The sequence below is a fragment of the Musca vetustissima genome, unplaced genomic scaffold (assembly GCF_032173495.1).
Source record: "Musca vetustissima isolate MV318-11 ecotype Yass unplaced genomic scaffold, APGP_CSIRO_Mvet_v1 utg5762, whole genome shotgun sequence".
NCBI classification, from domain to species: domain Eukaryota; kingdom Metazoa; phylum Arthropoda; class Insecta; order Diptera; family Muscidae; genus Musca; species Musca vetustissima.
Window position 1 is genome coordinate 221367 of NW_026879259.1, and position 22871 is coordinate 244237.

At 33.4% G+C, this 22871-nt stretch overlaps 2 protein-coding genes across 2 annotated transcripts in view; one reads left to right on the forward strand and one right to left on the reverse strand.

Moving 5' to 3' along the window:
- LOC133324075 (uncharacterized) overlaps positions 1-13851 on the forward strand; it is a 69262-nt gene extending 55411 nt beyond the window's left edge. The window contains exon 4 of the mRNA XM_061532961.1: positions 13691-13851. Within this exon, the coding sequence (XP_061388945.1) occupies positions 13691-13851 (161 nt within the window). The remainder of the gene's footprint in view (positions 1-13690) is intronic.
- A 2692-nt stretch (positions 13852-16543) lies between these two features.
- LOC133324076 (uncharacterized) overlaps positions 16544-22871 on the reverse strand; it is a 28897-nt gene continuing 22569 nt past the window's right edge. The window contains exon 4 of the mRNA XM_061532962.1: positions 16544-16582. Coding sequence (XP_061388946.1) covers positions 16544-16582 — 39 coding nt within the window. The remainder of the gene's footprint in view (positions 16583-22871) is intronic.

Below are 22871 nucleotides of genomic sequence, written 5' to 3' on the forward strand. Positions count from 1 at the left end.
CTAAATATCAAATTATATCCAATTGGATTACAATATCTCGAATATTGGGAGGGTGTTTTGACATTATACCATTTTCAATGTAAAACATTCTACAATATAAGTGAAAAATTCCAAATCACACATCATGAAGGTTGGCTGGCCTCCATGTTGTGTACATTTACCCTTGAAAAATATAGACGTATGCTGAACAGTTATATGAAAAAGTATTCTTGAATCAGGAATCTGAAATGCCAAACCTTCGAACTATGCCAAAATATGTATATGTAGAAGTGTGGCCCTCAATTTAATTTATTACTCTCGAAAAACCCTAAATGCCAAATTACAGCGATTTCTGTCGCAATGAGACAACGGTAATTTGGTTTTTATTCCCTTCACCATAGTATAGTATGCCGTTTGTAACTCATCGAAAAATTCATTTCCGACCCTACAAGGGTAAAATTCTAAGACGATCTAATCATGCTCGTCTATTGTAATCACGCTATCTTCTGAAGGAGTTGAGGTAGAGTGCTGGAATTTTGTCTGCAGGCATGTCAAGTTATTTGTCTGCTGTTATGCCAAGTTCGAAAATGGGTTATATCGTTTTGTGGTAGTCCCCATATAACGGAACCTCCAAATTTGTGATATTTAAGGGATTATGGGCATGTTTTTTAAACGAATTAGCTGGAATTTATTTTTTTAAATTGTGTAAAAGATCTCCAGTTTTTTAATTTTAAATATTGATCTGCCTTTTCGGGTAGTCCCCATATACAAATTTCGGTATTTTGGAATCAAATCTGCCTATTAAAAATATCAATATTGGTCCAAATTTTTGAGGTTGTCCCATATAATGGGATCCTCAAATATTCTGTATTTTGAATTTTGGATGCGGTTTTTAACCGAATTCGATGTAATTTGGTATATTTATATTACATATCGAATCTCCCTAGCAAAAATGATTAATATTTGCCTTATTTGGATGTTCTCCATACAATCCCTTTTATACCCTCTACCATAGTATGTAGCGTAAATTAATTTAGTTTTTCCGCTTGTAGCTCATCGAAGTAATCCTTTCCGACCTTATAAAGTATATATATTCTTGATCAGCGTAAAATTCTATGACGATAAAAGCATGTCCGTCTGTTGCAATCATTCTTTTGTCTGCAGGCAGGTCATGTTCGAAGATAGATCGGTACACGTGTAGGCATAGCTCCCATATAAGGGTACCCCCTAAATTTTTGGAAATTTGGGGTTCTTGTGCGCGTTTTTTACAGAATTCGTTTAAATATTGTACATTGGGTTCTTATTGTGGACCAAATTTCCCCACTAAAAATTTTAAATTTAGGTCGACTTTTTCTGGTAGCCCCCATATAACGGTGACACCCCCCCCCCCCCCATTTTCATTTTTTTGGGAGTTTTGATCACATTTTTCGACGGAATTGGTTGTAATTGAGTACTTTGAGCTCATATTGGATAGCAAATCTCTCAACTAAAAATTATAAATATAGATCCATTTTTTCGGGTAGCCCCCATATAGGGGCACCACCAATTTCCCGTATTTTGGGGTTCTTGAGCGAGTTTTTCAAAAGAATTTGCTCCCTCCCAAAAATTATTAATATTCGCCTCCGTTTAGGGGTAGTCCTTACGTTTGGACATAGCTCCTATATAAAATAGTTAGCTGAGTGCAAGTGCAATTTTTTTTTCGAATATTAAACATATGTTTTCCACTAAAAGTGACTGTAATTGGCCATATCTCTCACAAACGTTTTTCAACTTTCAATTTTTTTTAGACAGCCCCTATTTTACGTTGAAGTTTCTAGACGCATTATACAATCACATGATATTTTAAATGTAATTCCACAGTGTTAAATTTTTTCCTGTTTGGTTTAATAAATACAAAAAAAATTATTACACCTCAAACAATATATCAACATTAAATTCATGTCTGTCCAAATAATGTATATTTAAACTAGAAGCTGCGGATCCGAGTGACATATATTTTATTTTTTTACAATTGCCACAAGTTTTTGTTTTTATCTATTCTTTTCTTTATTTAATTTCTTCCCAGTGTACCCTCTCAGTCCAATGCGTTAAATACGTATTGGTGAATGCTTCTCAAGCTTGTAGCTTACAAAGTGTGGCGCTTATTTGGATTACGTGTCTTCCAGTTTTTTGTTGTTGTTGTTTTTGTCCTCGTTGTTCTTGTTAAATGTTTAAATGTTACTGTAGCAATGCAGATGATTTTGTTCTTTCTCCCCGAAAATACAGCAACAACACTCATTTCCTTAACAAACTCCCAACATCAACGCACTGTCTTCTTTATAACAACGTGTCATATGTGAGCGGAAAAAAATTTTGTTTTGTATGTTTTTTGGTAGGAAAAAAGCTGTTGCTTTTCGGGTGATGTACCTCTTCATTGGGTCATCAACATTGTTGTTCTCACACATAAAAAGGTTTGTTTTTTACAAAAAAGTTAAAAAATAAATAAAACACGAAGTGAAAAAAATTTTACCTCATCGCCGGTGAATACTATTTGGAAGTTGTTTTTGTTAAGTTTCAACGTCTGAAGTTATTTTTATGAGATTTTGACAGCTTGTTGTTGTCATCTTTAAAGTCCAGTTTTAAGTGCAATAAGTGCTTAAAATTATGTTGTTGCGCCGTCTGTTGTCGTTTTGTCTTGTCACATGGATTTCTGTAAATATTGTTAACAAGTACCCTTTTTCTGGATTGTTTTTTGTTTTGACTTGTTTTTTTTTTTTTGTGAATTTAAAGAAATACACAAAAACATAATTTTTGTTTTGAGTCATAAGAATATACTCGCATGTTGGTTGGATGACTGGTTTTTGAGTTAGGATTTGTTTTTGCCAAAAAGTCATGGGATCGTATGGGTGTTTTCATACGTTTTAGACTTTTGAAAGATTGCCTAGTTTTTCGTTTAGCCCCACGACTATGTCTTTTAAAATGACCAGAAGTAACTGCAAAATTGAAATTTTGGGTTCATTGGAATGGCATTTGGGAGGTAGGCTTACCCGCAAAAAAATGAATAATAAATTTATAATAAAACCAAAGAATGTTAAATTTTAATTTCTTTATTTCCTAAACAATAGGTATAGATCACCCATTTCACAATAACACTGTATTAACCTCAAGGCGTAGCCGAAAGCGGAATGACCCATACGACAGCTAATTTTTGTTTGGTCATCGTGTATGCTAGCTGTTACGATACCGGATATATTATGTTTAACATAACCAACGATAGTGGTTAAATATGTCTCATATTTAGTTTAGCACATAATTTCATACTTATTACAATTGCCGTTTTACAACAACACCAATAACAACAACAAAATTTATATTTTTTAGTTAATGACAAAGACTAATATTATCTTCCTGTGACATTTTCATTCTTGTTTGCCTCTATTTTGGTCTGAGAGAATGTACAAAATAAAATGTTTGGGAGACCTTGTTTTTTCAAACCTTTTTTGTTATGGAGGAGTGGGGGAAGGGGTTCCGCATATGTTTAGTTCCATATTTTGTTAAATGCTGCTTAACCTAAAACTTGCCAGAGATACGATTATGTTTAACATGAGGAGTAGTTGGAGCCTAGAATGACATGTTTTCGGTTGAGTTTTTTTTTTTTTGTGGATTAGTTTATGTTTATGTAAATGATCCCGGTTTGCCGCTTTGTCGACTTACGTAGTTGACGTTTACAGGCTAGTTGTCGTTTTCTCGTCATCTCCTTCTTGACTTGTTTGTTGAAGTACTTTTGCTAATGTGTTAAAACAATAATTGACTTGTTTATTATGACGTTTTTAAGTTAAGACCATAAAGTAACAAATTAACGCATACATGGTGCATTTAACCTCTCCCCACCCACTCGGGTACACCACTGGCAAAGTTCATCCGTGAGATTAGTTAGGAAAATGACATGAATACGTGTGCGTGCGGTGGGTTGATTGTTTATTTATTTATTTGTTTGGAATAGTTGGTGGCATTATGGGTGAGAGTTACGAGGGTGGTAAAAAATATAGAAGGTAATAGAAAATCCTGCACTGAAAACTACATCAACAGAAAGGGTGATTTTTAAGAACTATAGCGAAATTAAAAAAAAAACCTAAAAGTCAGATAAAATACATTAAATCTTTATTTGAATCAATAGTACTGTGTTTGAAGATTATATCAACTGTGACTCAAATGGTCGATCTAATTAGGCATTGGTAACTTTTGTCACTGAGCACGATTTTTTTCGATAAAAAGTAGATTTTCAGACATCTTTTCAAGATAACTTTAAATTAAAGACCAAAGTGAACATTGTTGGCATCGAAAGAAAACACGAAAATTGCCTGAATTTGCGTAAAGTAATGTTGCCAACAAATTTATAGCAAAAAACCAGTGACCGAAGCAGTATAGTCGGTTTATAGTATATAGTATATAGTGATTTAATTGTCCCATAGTCCCAATCCCAATTAGTGTGGCTTTAATTAGTAATTACCTTTGCACTATCGGCCAGGCATTTTTGGTAACTTTTGATAAATATCACACATTAGGGTTTCGAGGAAGCTGATTACGATTCTGCAAGAAAAAAAGTAAAAATTTACTTTTTTCAGACAACTTTTCAAGTAAACTTTAAATTAAAGACCAAAGTGAAAATTGTTGGCATCGAAAGAAAACACGAAATTTGCCTGAATTTGCGTAAAATAATGTTGTCAAAAAATGTATAGCAAAAAAACAGTGATTATAGTCGGACGGGCCGACTATATGATACCCTGCACAACTTCCACGAAAATCTAACTTTGTGTGGTTCTATATTCCGATCTTGGGCAATATTTGCACTCTCTTGGCCTTCATCGTGGGTTGTGTTGTTATTCGGCTTTTAATTGCGGCCTATAGATCGACTCGAAAAAAAAACACAAAAAAAGGTTTTCGGTCCACTTTATCCCAATATTATTATCTGATGATCACCGAAAATTATAGGCGTTGTCCTTGATCATATCTGGATCCTCATGGAAAATTTCAAAGCGATCAGCGCTATATTTTGGTCCAAAATTTTGGTCTGTATCGTGTTTACAAATTATAATGGGCAGACGGACGGGCGGACACACATGTGTAGATCAACTCAGCTAATCGAGATATGACGACCGGTATACTTAATTGTATTGGGTCTATGACCAATATTTCTCGGCGTTACAAACTCTTGGGGCTGCACAAAGCTATAATACCCTGACAACATAGTTGTGTAGCGTATAATTATTCTTTATATCTCTCAGAACTATTTAACAAGCCATTTCATAAAAATGTGTAATTGTATTTGGCTGATAGGTTCCCGGACTGCAGAGATATTTTCATGCAAATTATTTTTTTATTCACCGTATGTTCTGAATGGCAATGCACAGATTGTGGAGATCCTCGTTTAATGAATGTTTTCCCTTAACTTTCCTTGAATGGTGACGCGGTTTATTGTCATGGTGAAGCTTCTCTCTCTTTCTGTTTATCGTGTGTAGTTCATTTGAGTTCGTAGTGAAAGTTGCATTCCTTATCAGATATAATGAAAATAATTGGGTTTGATCACATTCCCTTAACAACACCTTGACATTTAAATTCAAAGCAGTTCCGCAATAGCCCTCATATAATGGCACAGTACCATTGGCATTTTGAAGGATGTTGTTCGATTTCTTCGAGGATAAAAAACCTTCTAGTTTTCAGTATGAATTCTGAATGATTTCGCTGTATTTCTTGGAGTATAAAATAGCTACTGGTTTTCAATAAATATCAATGTTTGGACATAGAGCCAAATAGCTTTCTCGCACTATTTGATTTTGTTTATGGTATTGTAGCAATCCTAACTGGTGAGGCTATAATTAATAATTTTTGCTTATAATGTCACTCTTATATTTGAAGGATTTCCCCCGATTTCCTTTAGTCCAAAATACTTTCCGATTTTCAATATGATTTTCAGATTTTTTTTTAAATTGGGATTTTTCAGAATGTCCATGTTTAGACTTAGACCCGAATTTATGTAATTTTTCCCGCCCTAATTTATGTAATTTGATGGTCCCATAGTCCCAATCCCAACTAGTGTGGCTATAATTAGTAATTACCTCCACCCTATGGGCCAGAGATCCCATTTTCTGGCTATATTTCGAAACGTGTATTTATGAAATACATAAATATCACATATTAGGGTTGCATAAATAGCAATATAGATCCATTGTATGAAATAACTCCAATATATAATTTCACCGATCGAGAGGCCACTATAATTAAGGGAACCCCCCCCATTCTCGATTTTTTATTTTTAAGATTTTAAATGGGCTGGTAAATGAATACCAATGCTTGTTAAGGTTTGTAACTTTGCATATATTTGAAGATTTAAAAAGGAAGAAAAATAATTTACAAAAAAATTTTGTTGTTGTTTTGTTGTTGTTTTTTGTGATCAAAGAAAAGTCCTTATTTTTGATGGCGGGCATGATAACTCCTCACTGGAACATCGGAATTCGAAAATTCCAACGGTGTTAGAAAGAGTACATGTCTGGCTCTCGTATGAACTAGGATTATTGACCTCGCTCTAAAATTAACAAAATGGCGGACCTTTGAAAAAATATTTTTTGAAAAATCACCGATTTTTTACCAAAAACCAAGTTAAAAAATAAGGAAGATCTTCACCGATTGGCTTTATCCTAGTTCATACGATAGCAGTACACTCACAGAGAAACGTGTAAAAATTTGAAATCGATTGGGTTATTAGTTTTTGAGTTATCGTGCCCGCCATTCGCAAATAAATGTTTAGAGAAAAACGCGTTTAAAGTTTGAGAAGCCCTTCAGCCGTCACTTGATGCTGACACAATAAATCGGCTATATCTTCAAGAGTTCTTGAGATTTTAACTTGAAATTTTGCAGGGACATTCTTGAATTAGTGTAGATTGGAATTAAGTCAACAAACCCCGAGAATGGGGGGTCCCCTTAAACGAACATTATTTTAAAGGGGAAGAGATCTGGGCAAGGAAAAATGCATATATACATATATTCGGATATAGGAGTTACACTAACCTTGGAAATTTGTCCAGACACGGAAATTACGTTTGCAAAAGGTTATGGACGGCTTCGTCCGACTATGCTAATCCGGGTACTAGTTCCTGTCCTTTTATTTTACAATTTTCAAGTGAATTTCAAGCAAAGTTGGTCGAAAAATGCTTGGGTTCCATAGTATTACCAAAATATATAGGTATTTGAATTATCCCGACCACGCGGTTGTTTCCTAATCCCGTTTAAATGGCCCAGATATCTCAATGTGGTACTAATCGATAATGCAAAACCTAATGTTCATTGGGCCAAACAAAACTTCCATTGTAATTGTGTGGGATATAACGAGTAATGTGCCCTATTTCATCTAAGCATTATAGCTTTGACCTAGCCTGTAATCGTTTGTATATCATAACATTTCCCCATTTAATCATACGAACCTCTTAACTGCATCACCAATAACATTGTTGTAGTTGAAAACAATTCTAGTTGCATAGGGAATTTCATATACGTGCATAATTTAACAATAAGTTAATACATTTTTGTCCCCATATTATTGACATAACCCGCTCTCTGCCCAAAGGCTAGAATCAACGACAACGAAAACAAATAAACCCGCCAACACGGTGGTCTTAAAACACCGTGTGACACCGCCACTTTCCAACCAAATAGTTATGTGAAAAAGAACAAAAAAACAACAACAAAAAGAAAATCTTCGTCTACACTGGTGGCCCATATTGTGGCAGATTCACAATGTTGTCGCAATCATTATCAAACAACGCTGTGATACCGGAAACTAATGTGTTCGCATGGAAACACTGAAAAATCAAACAAATATTTCCAACTCCAACCAAAAAAAGAAAGATCTTCAAACCCCAAAATAGAAATAAAATTCTATTGGATTCTGAGAAAATGTCCGAAGAACGAGAGAGTTGTTGTCGTCTGTGTCCTTTACAAAAGTGAAAATACCAAACAAAACGACAAAATTTCAAAAAACAAAAGGTTTATTTCCCAAATAACTGTGAATTACAACTGTCAACCTCTCAATTCAGGTGTGTAATCCTAGCGGTGGGTTTTAGAGGATCTTAGCAGGATGATGACACTACAGAAATCAACAGAACAAAAGGGGGACACAATTGTATGTTGTTAAAACAAAACACAACGAATCAACGAACAAACGAACTCAGGAAATGTCATCGTCATTTGTTCGTAACGTTTCTATTAAGCCAGTAACAACAATAGCAACAACAATGCATGTAAATGACAAACACAACAAAACAGAAACACATTTACTAGGACACACACCACATCCTACAACCATTGACTAATTCTCACACATAACCACCAAATGGACAGAAGAGTATGCAAGTACATATATGTATAAACGTTTCATTCATTTATTTGGATATACACATACATATATAATGAACATATTGTGCTTAGGTATTTTTATGTCATTAATTTCCATTTTTGATCTTAATCACCACGCTCCTTGAAATTCTGTAATGTATTTTTGGGTTTTGCATGTGCAGGACTGTATAAATTTCACTGCTCTTCGAATATTATTTACCAACATGCGGTGTTCCAAAAAATGAATAGAAATCAGTGAGCGGAACCGTATAGTCGGACGGGGCACACCATACGATACCCTACACAACTACCAAGTAACTCTTTATGCGGATGTTCATTCCGATCCCTTTCGCGATGTTCGGACCATAATTGCGGCCTCTAGAGTGACCAGAAAAACCGTAAAAAATTAAGTATTTGGTCCATTTCAACCTTAAATATTAACCGATTTTTATCAAAAACAATAGTTTTCGGTTCATTGCAATCCCTAAATATCATCTCAACATTACAGAAAATTATTGGCGTCGCCCTTGGCCATAACCGTAACACCTTGTAAAAGTTCAAAGCGATCAGCGCGTCATGTATATACTTTAACCAGATTACCTTCCTGGTGTAAAATTTACAAGTTTTCAAAATGTTTACCCTTTGTGGGGTAGGTACTAGAAGTAATGTACTGATAGGTCCTATCTTCCAACATTATATAGGCATGGTTTAAATATAAGAGTTAGCAATGTTTAGTTCAAATCGGCTTGATTCTATTATAAAATAAATTTTCAGCAAACATTTTGACCATTGTATGTGGGAGGTACCAGAAGGAGTGGACGGATTGTATTTTCGAACTTGATTTATGACATTTCAGTGAAATAGATAAAAATTTCGAATCTTAGCAGGAAAACCCATATAACATTTTCAACCGAATTATTTCCCTAAAAATTAATAATTATTAAATTTTGGTATTTTCAGGGTTTCTGGACACGTTTTGAAACCGAATTTGCTGTAATTTCATATTTTGGGTTCTATGTTTCTTGGTGTCCCCAATATTAAGACACTCACCTTTTCCTTTTTTTTTTAATTTTACGAAAATTTGCCCTCAAAAGTTTCTGTAACTTATACTTCCTTGTGGCATATGGGTTGCATAATATCCATAGGTATACTTCTTTGCTATTTTTCTTATATAAAGATCCCAATATTACTCGATTCGTACAAGAAATTTGGCTCGGTCGCACTAAACGACTTTTTAACTCATTTTATAGACATACTATTATTTTATTAAAAATCAATTTTTTATTTTTGTCATCTATTTTAATTTTCAAAATCTGGTCGCCTAAATAATGAGCTATGTACCAGGAGTGGACCGATGGGTCCCATCTTCAGATTCGATCTAGGATGGGTAAAAATATTACGATTAGTAAGGTTTGGATGATATTTGGATATTTCGTTCGTTTCATATAAGATTTACAAAGTTTCAAAATTTTGACGTGTTGATGGCGAGGTACTAGAAGGAGTGGGCCGAGAAGTTCCATATCCCAACAATATACTGGTATGATTAAAAAATTTGATTGTACAAAGTGTGTTGATTCGGATGCTCTGTTCGGACGATATTATAAAAAAAAACGATATTATCGAATGCAATGACGGATTGACATCTGTAAAACAAATACAAATTGTGTAAAACGGATTTGGTGCAATGGAACATGGGGAGGCACATTAGCCATAAAGATGAGGGTATACAAATTCAGACGGCCCTTATTCTTTAATGCTTTACGATGCAAATTTTACGGCGTCTAAGTTTCAAATTTCCATCCGCTTAGTCCAATTTTGGCATATTCTCACGAAAAATAAGTGTTGTCTTTAAATCTGTTAATTTATGAGGGCTTGAGCTTTAACGTAGCCCACAAGCAATAATAAGCTCATTAGTCTAATGAAACCGCCAATGTATGAACTTCACCAAACTGTGACTTTTTCTGGATGGTGGTTATTGAAATACTTCTGGCTGATTTTCACTGAAAAGTCGACAATTCTGCTTTGCCGCCGAACAAACAGAAGGAAGTGAGCTTTTTAAACCAAAAAGATAATACCTAAAAAATTACGCTTTTCCAAAAAGATCGTTGATTAATCAAAACGTGTAAAGAATTTAAAGTTTTAGAAATGTAGATCAAAATAAATTAATATTTTACAAATGCGGAAAATATAATAAATTCTTTCAGGTCATAAATGTTATATATTTTAATGTGTCAAGGTTTCCAATATATCAACATAACGCTTGCGATACACCCTCGTATCAAAATACATTCCAAGAATCAGAAATTATTTTCCACAACAGTTTTTTTTTTAAGGTGGGGCTATTTCACACCGCTCCACTATATAATTGAAGCTCTGTCATGTTTACTTAGCTCCTTCAGAATCGAGCTACTTTTGTAATCTAATACAAAAAATTGCGGAGTGGCTTTTATGGAACCCAAAAATTACTTTCTCAGCAACGATTTAAAAAAATATAATTTTCCTCTATTTACCAATCAAATAATTTTAATGTAACATTAATCGTCAATGTAATTCATTTCAGTGTTTGCAAACAAATACTTTGTGTAAAACAAACAGAAAACAATTTTGTGTAAACAATTCACATGTGTATGTACAATATGTACATATGAATGCGACCGCCCGACAAACGGAATGGAGGATCACCGATTATATGAAGTGTAGAAAATCATGTTAGGCTTACTGACATTTTTTTTTGTTTTCCTAACAGATTTTTGATCATTTTTTAATGAACTTCATTCATGTTGTAGAAAAAACCGATTAAGTGATGGAGTGAGAGAGTGACTGAGTGAGTGTGTCATGTGTTTACTGTTCTTCCTCTGTTTGTAAGGTAAGTAAGTACGACATATAGACAGACTGGGTTACATACCCAGATATTTCGTCTTGTTTTCTAATGACTTTGATCCAAGCCGTTATGTGTGTTTTTCACTTGACTGTTGTTTTCTAGTCGAGCTATATTGTTTAGTTTGTTGTTTTTGTTTTTTATATTCGTATTTTCACGTACATACATAAAACTGTCAAAAAATTGTTTTGGTAAACAATGTTGAAGTACCCCTTCGCTATCAAATGCTGAGATTTTGTTGACGAGTCCACAAAAGTATGAATGAACGAGTTGATTTGATATTTGAAGAGAAATGGATTTAGAATGAAGGGAAATGTAAATAATTGCGTAGTAGAATGGCTAGGAGAGAAGTTGTTGTTTTATTTTCGATTAGGGATTTTTTATGGAAACTGCGTTACAGGGGATGATAAAGTGATTTTCTATTCTATCGATGATTACTGATGTATGTAAGGCCATATATTTCACAGAGGATCTTTAAGAGGTGGTATAATTTAAAGATGACCCGTAATATGCCTATTTCTTCTATTGAACGTATTTAACAGGTATTGTATCCTAATAAATAGCCTGGCTGTACTTGTCTGAATTACCCAGTTTTTTAGTGATTCTCCAGTTTCAAGCTAAAAATACATTTTCTCAGCGAAATTGATAAAATCCCGGAGACTCAATATTCTTGATCAAATTCAATTAGCCATGTCCGTGCTCGCAGTATTAATGATATTTATATATGGTAAGAGAATTCGCTGTAATTTGTTATTTGATAACAAATCTCCCTACCAAAATTTATCGAAAATCATTTCCGATAAGTTATATATTTATATATAATATAAATTCTATGACGATCTATGCATGCCCGCCTGTCCATTGTAATCACTCTAGCCTCTAAACGATGAATTTGTCTGAAAATGGGATATATCGGTCCTCGTTTTATGCATGATCACATATTAATGTAACACCCAATTTTCGGTATTTTGGGGTACTTGAGCGCATTTTTTAACGGAATTCACTGAAATTGGGTATATTAGGTTTTTATTGTGTACCACTAAAAATATAAGGGTACCCCACATATAAGGGTACCCCACAATTTTCAGTACTTTGGGGGGTTTGACTTTATTTTTCAACCGAATCAGCTGAATTTACCTCTATATTACATTATTTGGAGGATTTTATACTCATGTTCCACCCTACCATTCGTTTTCTACAACGGTGCAGGTTTTGGGTTAAAAATTGCTGACATTTTTACAACCAAACGCATGTACAAATAATAATAATAATATGGTTCAATTGTCGGTATATGTCCATTTTTTGGTATTCTCCCTATATGTTCAGGTAACTGACAGTGTACCTATGGTGGATGGTATCCAAAATCTTAATCTCCATAGAATTTTATTCTCATCAAAAATGTATGTACCATATATGGTGTCTGGTGAATATCTCGAGATGTTGCAAAATGAGGGGCTAACTTGAGAGGTTTTCAACATTAAAGATGTTATTCTGTATTCTATCCTATATAGTAATCGATATTAAGTGTATTACATAGAAAAAAACTATATAGGATCCTCAAAAGAAAAAAAATGTTTTCAATAGAATATAATATATTTAAAAATACTTTTTGTATATCTAACATATGCTAAGGATATGTAAGGAAATATCTTTAAGGAAATCGCGTGTTTTTAAGGGTAATCTATTCTCTATTCCCATTTTCCTAAATATTGTGTTTTTTGTTTTGACCTAATATTAAATAAAAAGTTAATTTTCCCAAAATAACATCCAAGAAGTTATGAACTCAACTTCATTCTTTAATTTAACGTTTTCCCTTATCACCTGTGCGACAAAAGGATGTTCTCTTCCATGCACTGATTACCTTTACTTGAATACATACCACGAAAATATTAAAACTATGGATGAAACATAAAGATGATGATGAAGATTTTCCAACCAGATAAGTTTTATTAATAAAACAGCAACAGAAAAAAATAAAATATTATAAAATTTATATGACCCTGGAACCCAAGAAAAACAACTAAAAAAATAAAGTTTCTCACAAGATTGTCACTTGAAATAAAATCACATTTTTATGAACATCAAAAAATAAAAGAAGTTGTGTGCGAAGATGAAATTAAATACCAAAAACCCCAAAAAAAGGGTGATAGTTAATAAAGAGTTATCATTTCCCTTCAGCATCTGTGTATGGAAGGCTGGTCTGGATGGCAGGCTGACTGACTGCCTCGATGGATGTACAAAGTACACCAGCAAGAAAAAAGGGTTTACTTTTATGGTGCCGCCATTTTCAAAAAAAAAAAATCATTTCATATCTGAAGGGGGTTCTTTCAACGGTTCTTTGCCGAAGTGAGTGTGCGTTTTTTATGATGTGACTTTAACTGTCCTCGCTGACATTTAATATCATCCACACTTATTTTCTACCATGTTTTAATATAAAACACAAACTGTTTCTTTGTCTTCCTTTAGGTGACAGGTTGGCAAATTTGCGGTTACTGCACACGCCATCGTCAACACCACCACCATCAACATCCACCGCCGCCGCCAAACATTTTATAGTCTTCATAATTCTTGACAGTTTAGCCATTGTTGCACACTCAAAATACAAACAAAAAAGGCAAGAAATTTGATATTATCGTTAAGTGTTGCATGTTTCATGATGGCAACATAATAATATTTGATACTTTTTTATGCCGTTGTTCGCCAATCACAGGAAAGCAAAGATGCAACAACAAGTGTTTGTAACATTTGACTTATGACCATATGGTGTTATATTTTGGGGGTCTTGAGAGAATGTGTAGAATTATTTAATTTTTTTGAAAATACTTTTAGTTTTCGTTCTAGGTTCATATAAAGAAAATAAGACATTCTGTAGAAAAAATCGCAATGGTCTATTATAGAATAAATTCTTTAAAGGCCTTCTACAGAATAGATCTCAAAATAATATCTGATAATCGGTTCAGATTTAGATATAGTTCCAATATATATATTCTTCCAATTTTATTCAAATTGTGCTCTAAAGACCCAAAGTTTATCCGATTGCCATACAATTTTGTACAATGAACTGTAGTTAATATAAATTAATTTCTGGCAAGTCTCTTTGAAATCGGTGGAGATTTAGATATAGCTTCTACATGTATATTTTCGGCCGATTGACACAAATTTTTGCACAACGTACTGAAATTAATATAACCTAGCATTTGGAAAGTTTTGTTCAAATCGGCTCAGATTTGGATAGAGAGTTCCTATATATATTTTCTCCCGATTTTGACTAAATGCTGCACCAAGAACTCAAAATGTGGCCAATAAGCACAAATCATACTGAAATTAGTATAACCTAACCTGTGAAAAGTTTCGATGAAATCGGTTTAAATCGGATTTTAGTGAACAAATGAAAAATTGAACGATGTGGCTTTAATTTGGTATAACGGGTTATTTAAGGATAAAATCCATACATATATCAATGTGAGACACAATCGAGGTGATGGGTTTTTATTGCGTACAAAATATCCCCACAAAAAAATTATACATATAGGTCAACTTTTTCTGGTAGCCCCCATATAACGGTACCTTCTAATTTTCAGTATTTTGGGGGTTTTGATCGTATTTTTCCAACGAATTGGCTCTAATTTAGTATTTTAAGTTCTTGGTAGGTACCAAATCTCTCCACAAAAAATTATGAATATATGTCAATTTTTTCGGATAGCCCCCATATAAGGGTAGCCCCAATTTTCGGTATTTTGGGGTTCTTGAGAGCGTTTTCAACCTAATTCGCTGGAATTTGGAATTTTGTAGTCGTATATGGTAACAAATCTCCCTACCAAAAAGTATTAATATTCGCGCCCTTTTGGGATAGTCCCCATATAACCCCCTTTTTTATACAAAAATAGTTATCTGCTCTGTTCCGTGTTTTGGGTTTGGTTCATAGACTCTGCTCTAATCGTTTCATCGAGATCGAGATAAAAAAACTAGAACGTAAGGTTCGATAATGAACTATATTTGAACTATAACCCGCATTTAGGCCTAGCCACTGTGTGGGAAGTACCAGAATGAGTTGACCGATATTCCCCATCTTCGAACTAAGTTTGGAAGAAATAATAAGATGGGGAAAGTTTGGATGAAATCAACATTTTCTAAAACGGATTTGGTCCAAAGAAACATGGGATCTAGAACCAATATTTCGATAAGGCACATTTTCACCGTGTCAATGTGTATACACCCTCATTAGCCATAAGGCTGAGGGTATAGTTATCCATAACAAATTTTTGATATTTGTATTATGGTTTACATAATGGCTTTGTAGAAATGTCGGTATATTTCCACTTTTTGTTATTTTCCCTATATTTTCATTTCAATTACCTGCCAGTATATCTATGATGGAGGGCATCCAAAGTTCGGCCCGGCCGAACTTTTTCACTTGTTTGAGATTAAATTTCTTCAGTAAAATCGAAAAGGAATATTTCTGTAAGATTTTCGCCTTGCCAACTTGTGTGGTCTTTTCGTCCTTAATTTATTGAACCGGTCTCTAATTATACCAAGATGCATCATCGCAAAGTTCTACAAAAATGTGGCTCATAAGATTTAAGGTGCGATCCTTAAAAACGAGAAATCGATATATTTACGTTTTAATGCTCTATTTTCGATTTTATCCGTTTATTTTCATTGAGCTTACATTCCTTATTATGCAGAACTCTCAGATTCTTCCGAGTTATTTACTAAAATCAACCACGTAAAAAAACAAATACATCGGGCATATCGAATTTCTGGTGTTTAAAAAAGTCTCCAAACAATCGTCTCGTTTAAACTTCGGTAGGAACTTCAATCATATCCCAGTTTTCGCTGTTAGCACTGTTATTTATAGGGGTATAAGAAATCCGATTATATATTCAAAAAACAACTAATGTTAAATTTTCTCTATTTTAATTTACTTTGCTTTCTATATTGACTTCAAAACACATTTAAGTTTTTAAGAAGTAGTCTCCCAGATTTATAGTACTAACCATAGAAAAGCCAACGTTAAGAGAATCATCTAAATTTCGATTCATAAATACAACGAATTATGAAACTCATAAATGTATCCCTCTTTGGACATTCCAAGCATTTTATTAATTTCATAAATACAACCCAGAAAAAATCACAAAAGAATTCTAGCACCAATGACAAAGAAAACAAAAAGTTAAAAAAGAGCACCAATATTAACAACACAAGAACGCACGCGCTCTTATCTACGTAATGATCAGAAGAAAACAAAATTGTCATTATTTTAACCGGGCTAAACAAGCAGCAACCAAAAAACTAAAACACAATATAAGGCTAAAAAAACTAAACGGGCGCGATGTGATTATATGCATCATCATCCATCTGGAAGAAAAAAGGAGTCACAGTAAAATATATTTTTTTATCATTTTGTATTGTGTCGGCGGCGGTAGTAATGTAGTGGTGGCACTTAATATGCAACTGATGCAACTTTTTTAACCCAAACTACAGAAAAAAAAACAAAACTGTATCCACAAAGATGATTATCAATGGAACACACCACCAACAGCACCGTTCATCCAACAAATACCATGGCATACCACATACAACTATGACAAATCGTAACTAAAGATACGTTGCATAGTTAACAGAACAAAGATCATCTTGGCCATTGATAAAAAAAACCAAAAAAAAGGCGACATAACACACTACGGCATTTTTTTACTGGGCGGATGAGGTAAATAAAACGGAAAATCTGTGTCCACCTTCCTTTTTTCTGCTGCCATGACATTTAACAAGTCTTCTTCGTTTTTGTTGTTGTGTTGTGTGTTTATAATGATTTTATTTGTAGTATTTAAGGTGCCACACGTACGCATGCGCACCAAATAGATATGCCTTTTTTACGGGATCCATTGATATCGTTGACTCGGTTGTTGTTGCTTCTTTCTGTTGCTTAACATTTGATAATGTTGTAAATAAATGTTTTATATGTTTTTATTTTTTACTTTTATTGTGTCTTACGTCTGTGGTAGTTTTCTTTATTACGGTCCCATTTATTATTGAGTATGATATACTTTTTTAGATGTATTAACAAGGATATTTCTTGCCCTTTACAAATTATCTTCTTATATAATGTTCCATGCCAATTTATCCATATCTGTTGAAATTACGATAGAGATGAAAATATTTAAAATATATCTTTGAATAGTTGAATCAGTAGAGAATGTGGTAAGGTCGGACGGGTCCGACTTTATGATACCTTTCACCACATATTCAACGGATGCATCCTTACAGACGTCGCATATTACCATGAAATTGGAGAAACTAAAATATGTGTTATTTATCTATATCTGAACAGACTGAGATCAATGCCTAAACATGTCATTTTGCAACATATACTTAATTTTTCATTTGGGCAGATTTAAAGTCACTTGTTTAGAATGGGCAAATTTGTGTAGATCAACTTAAAACAAATCTTAATCGGACACCTGTTGATTATTTAGAGCCCAATTAACATGAAGTCGATGCAAACTATATATGGGATATGTCTGCATTTCTATAAAACGCAATTACGTTAATCTCCGCTCAATGTTGTACATTGTGCGAAATTTCGTGTCAGTATGACACTCATGAGGAGTTTGTTGCACCATTTATTTAAATTGGACGAAAAGATATATGGAAGCTATATCCAAATCTGAATTTATTTAAACTAAACTTGCCACAGGTTATGTTATACTAAGTTCAGTAAATTTTTGTGCCTATTTTATGTCATATTTTTGGTTCTGATGCATCATTTATTTAAAATCGTACGAAAATATATCCAAATCTGCGCCGATTTTAACGAAACTTGTCACAAATTAGACTACACTAACTTCAGCAAAATTGTGTGTCGATCGGTTATTTTATGTTTTCTTTGCAGAATCGTAATCAGCGTCTTCTATACCCTTATATGCGATATTTATTTATTGTTCCCATATAAACAAAAAAGTTATATTAGCGCCGATTCCGCTTTGTGTTTTGATTTAATTCGAATCTACACTAGTTCAAGAATGTCCCTATACAATTTCAAGTGAAAATCTGAACAACTCTTGAAGATATAGCCTATTTATTGTGTTGACATCCCGTAATGACAAGAGTATTTCTCAAACTTTAAAAGCGTTTTTCTCGGAACAGTGTTTTTTTTCGAATGGTGGACACGATAACTCAAAAGCTAATAACCAAATCGATTTCAAATTCCGAAACGTTTTTTCTTTGAATATATAGCTATCGTATCTATCTAATGGCATTTACGGATTCAGATAATGCAGTGGGAAGTTCTCATCATAAATCTTTAATCATAAAAAACAATAACAACATTTTGTAAATTATGTTTCTTCTCTTCTAAATATTTAAATATACATGAGAAATATTGCCAATTTCTATACCCTTCACCACACTGTGGTACAGGGTATTATGTCTTTGTGCATATGTTTGTAACAGGCAAAAGGAAACGAGATAGACACATGGTTCCTTTTGACACATGGTTCCGTCCGTCCGTCTGTCCGACAGTCCATTTTTGTGAACAAAGTACAGGTCGCATTTATGATCCGATTTGGATGAAATTTGGCATAGGCCACTTATTTGGCCCAAGGACAAACCCTACTGAAATTCGGAAAAATCGGCTCAGATTTAGATATAGCTGCCATATATATTTTTGTCCGATTTAATGTAAATGGTGTACCAACGTCCCTATACATCTTTCGATTTGCACGAAATTTGGCACAGCGTAATGAATTAGGTCTAGAATGATGTGTGTTAAGTTTCCTGAAAATCGGTTCAGATTTAGGTATAGCTCCCATATATATTTTCGTCCGATTTAATGTAAATGGTGCACCATTTCGTCTGATTTGCATGAAATTTGGCACAGCCTAATGAATTAGGTCCAGAATGATGTGTGTTAAGTTTCGTGAAAAATGGTGGTGTAAAGTTCCTTAATGAATTAGGTCTATAATGATTCGTGTTAAGTTTCCTGAAATCGGTTCAGATTTAGAGATCGCTTCTATATCTGACCAAATGAAAAATTTAGTATCGGTTGAAGAATGGCATGTTTATGGATCCAATTTCATTTTACAGGTCCTTTAAAAATACGACGTCTTTTAGGATTCATCTGTTGAATATACCCAAGGTGGTGAAGGGTATCATATAGTCGGACCCGTCCGACTTTACTGCTTTCCTTACTGGTTTAATATTTCATTTTCAAAAAATCGTTTTTTATGTTCGTACTACATCGATGATGTATAGTACATATATAGGGAAAAATGTCCCAACTCCGAATCCGTTCCCGATCAAATTGTTTGTTGGTGCGCGTAAAAATTAAATTAAATTATATAAAAATCACACAAATCGGTATAGCGTTTTGTAAACTACAACAAAAATAGAACAAGATATTGATGAACATTATTTGTTTTTGGGTTGAAGAAACAAGGTCATCACCTTCATTTTTTTTATTTAATACAAGAAATTTTATTAAATATTGAAGTTATTCTTCTTCATTATTCTATGAATTTTAACTGGAAATTACCGTATATAAAAATGTGGATTATAGCAAGATTTTTCTAATAAATTGTAGAGTTCTATAAATAGGAATAAATATTAAAATAAAACTATGTTATGAAATATCATTTGATGCACATGTGGTTTCCGGGAAGTACCGAAGGTTATCTTCCAATCCAGGTATATTTAGCGAAATTTCATTTGACGGATAGGATGCAGTACACGTATAATTTTGAAAAGTCCTGATTTCGGTGTGCACTCTAACAAAATACATCGATCGATACCTATTTCACACTACCTTGAATCGGGACAGTTTTACATATATCACTCATACATAATTTCGTTGGGGTTCATATAAATGGTACACCGCAGACCCTATGTCCTCCTTTTTGTTACGAAATTTGATTAAGTAGAATGACATGTCTAGGGAAGTCGGTTGATATAAAAATATAGACCACATATTTAATTCCGTCTGATTTTATGTTAATGGTCATCAAAGAGTCTTGCGTATGTTCTATCAATACATACAACCGAAATCATTCGGAATGACATCGGTATACTTTTATTAGTTTAGGTTATAATGGTAATATCAAGAACATTTCTTGCATATATCCAATGTGATGAAGGGTATGACTTTTGTTCTTTCCTTAATGAGATTCCAGTTGAATATGATTTGTATAGTGCAGAGAGTCAAATTCTGTTTGAAACTTATATAATTTGATCATTCCAACATGGTGTAATATAGTTGGATCGCAGCGACGACAACATCACATGTGTCAATTCTTGGAATATTATAAAATTCATATATATAATAACACTTTCTATGTAGATAATGTTTTATTTGTAATATACAAAACTATTTATAGCTTTAGGATATATGATTATGTACAGGAATATAAATAAGGGAATTCTCAATAGAAATAAAAAAACTCCGTCGATATTACAAGATAATAGTTTATAGGCGTTTCTATTCACTCCAAATAAACTAAACAATTTTTTTTTCTATTTTTGGGCCTCCTTATCAGGAAAATCATATCAACAGCAAACGGAAATCATAATTCAAAATATCACAAAAAATATATAAAACATATTTAATAAATATACCAAACAATAAGTGCTATTGGTCAACGCATTGTTACCTTTTCTCCCTTTTGGGTGTCTCCGTAACAAAAATTGGTAACAAAACAAAAAATTGGCCCAGACATGTTACCAATTTTTATGAGTTTTCCTTTGGCAAATGTAATCACGTATTTGTAGCTAATGAAAAAACATATCTAATAAAACATTTAGATAATAATCAACTAACATAAAAAAAATAAACTGAAACGGGGCAACAAGCAGAACATGACAATGTTGTGTACATGCCACCACTTACTGTTGTATCCAATGGAACGAAACGAAAGAATGAGAAAAGGTTAATTTTCCTTTTTGTATGGTGACACGGTGCATTTACAATGTACACGGATTAGAATCCGTGTGACAAAAATAAAATCTTGAATGAAACAAGACCAACACAATTGGTGAAGAGTTCATTGAGCGCCACCCTAGAGAAATGATTTAATATTAATTGTTAATATTTTCTTTGTGGCCTGTACAAGTCGAAACAATATTGAATTATTTCTTAGAAGGAACATATTTGTAATTTAAGTAGTTATATTGGGAACTCACTATGGGATTGTTTCTCATATGAGACATTTGGGAATTTTCAAGTACAGGAATTTGATGTTTCAATTTGGTGATTCCGATGTTTCTATGAATCCAAAATTAGAGATATAAAAAGAAACAAGAAGGAAACTCCAAAAAGCAGAAGGGCCGGTCCATTTTTGGATCTATACATAAGATCTTTGGAAGACAATTGACATAAATCTTTGGCCCTTGAAAAACGTTATTTTAAAAAATCCACGCCTTATATAGACCCTTGAAAAATTAATTTAAACAAAAAAATTAAGCATCTAGTATTATTAACATTTAAAATAACATATCCCAACCTCTCACATTACAAGCTTTTTAAAATACCAATCAATCCTTCAATCATTGTCACCTACCCATTTAGCTTCTATTAAATGAAATGTCAAATAAACAAAATCACTAAATGTGCCATTTGATGTGATGAAGAAATTTTGAAAATCACACAAAATCAGCATAAAATATTTGACAAATCCCTGAGAGTGTGAACAATTGCTCAATGACTCCATTAAAGATACGTGGTTTTATTCTTTGTTTATATTATATGCTGACTTTTTGCTTAGCATTGAATTTATGTGCAAATCATAAATTTCGAAAAAATTCATTAGAATTTTTTAGCTTCTTAAAAGCATTGCAAAATTATGACGACGACAATGGATGGATGATATTAAATGAAGCTGCGGGAATATGGGTCAATGGAAAAAAAGTGAAGATTTGTTGCTCAATGCCTTGTCGTGGCATTGCTTAATTGTCTTCTTTATTATGAAGTTGTAAAATAGTATAATTGTGTTTTTGTATATACAGTCATGTGCACAATTATAACAAAAGGGTATAATTATTATCACAATTTTATCACAATATTTTTGTCATTGATCGTATGAGAATTAATTTAAAATACGAAATATATTAGGTTGGGAAAAAAGAAATCCATTATAAAAATGTCGATAAAATCGGAGAAGTGATCGAAGTTGACGGGAATGTTAGTAGTCGTAACATCACCCAGGAGCTAAAAATCAGCTGCATTCAAAAACCAGTAAGGAAAGTTCAAAAGTCAGACGGACCGACTATATGATACCCTTCATCACTATGGGTACATGCATGACATGTTAATATCAACAATATCCTGTAGATATAGAAATTGCGCATCTGAACCGATTTTCTCCAATTTCAATAGGGTTCGTCCTTGGGCCAATTAAGTGACCTTTGCCAAATTTCATCCAAATCGGATCATAAATGCAACCTGTACTTTGTTAACAAAAATACATGGACGGACCGGCAGACGGACATGCATACATCGACTCAGAAAGTGATTCTATGCATATTCTCAAAAGGAACCATGGGTCTATCTCGATTATTTTTGTCTGTTACAAACTTATGCACAAAGACGCAATACCCTGTACCACAGTGTGGTGAAGGCTATAAAATGGGGGTTATATGGGGATTACCCCTAAAAGGG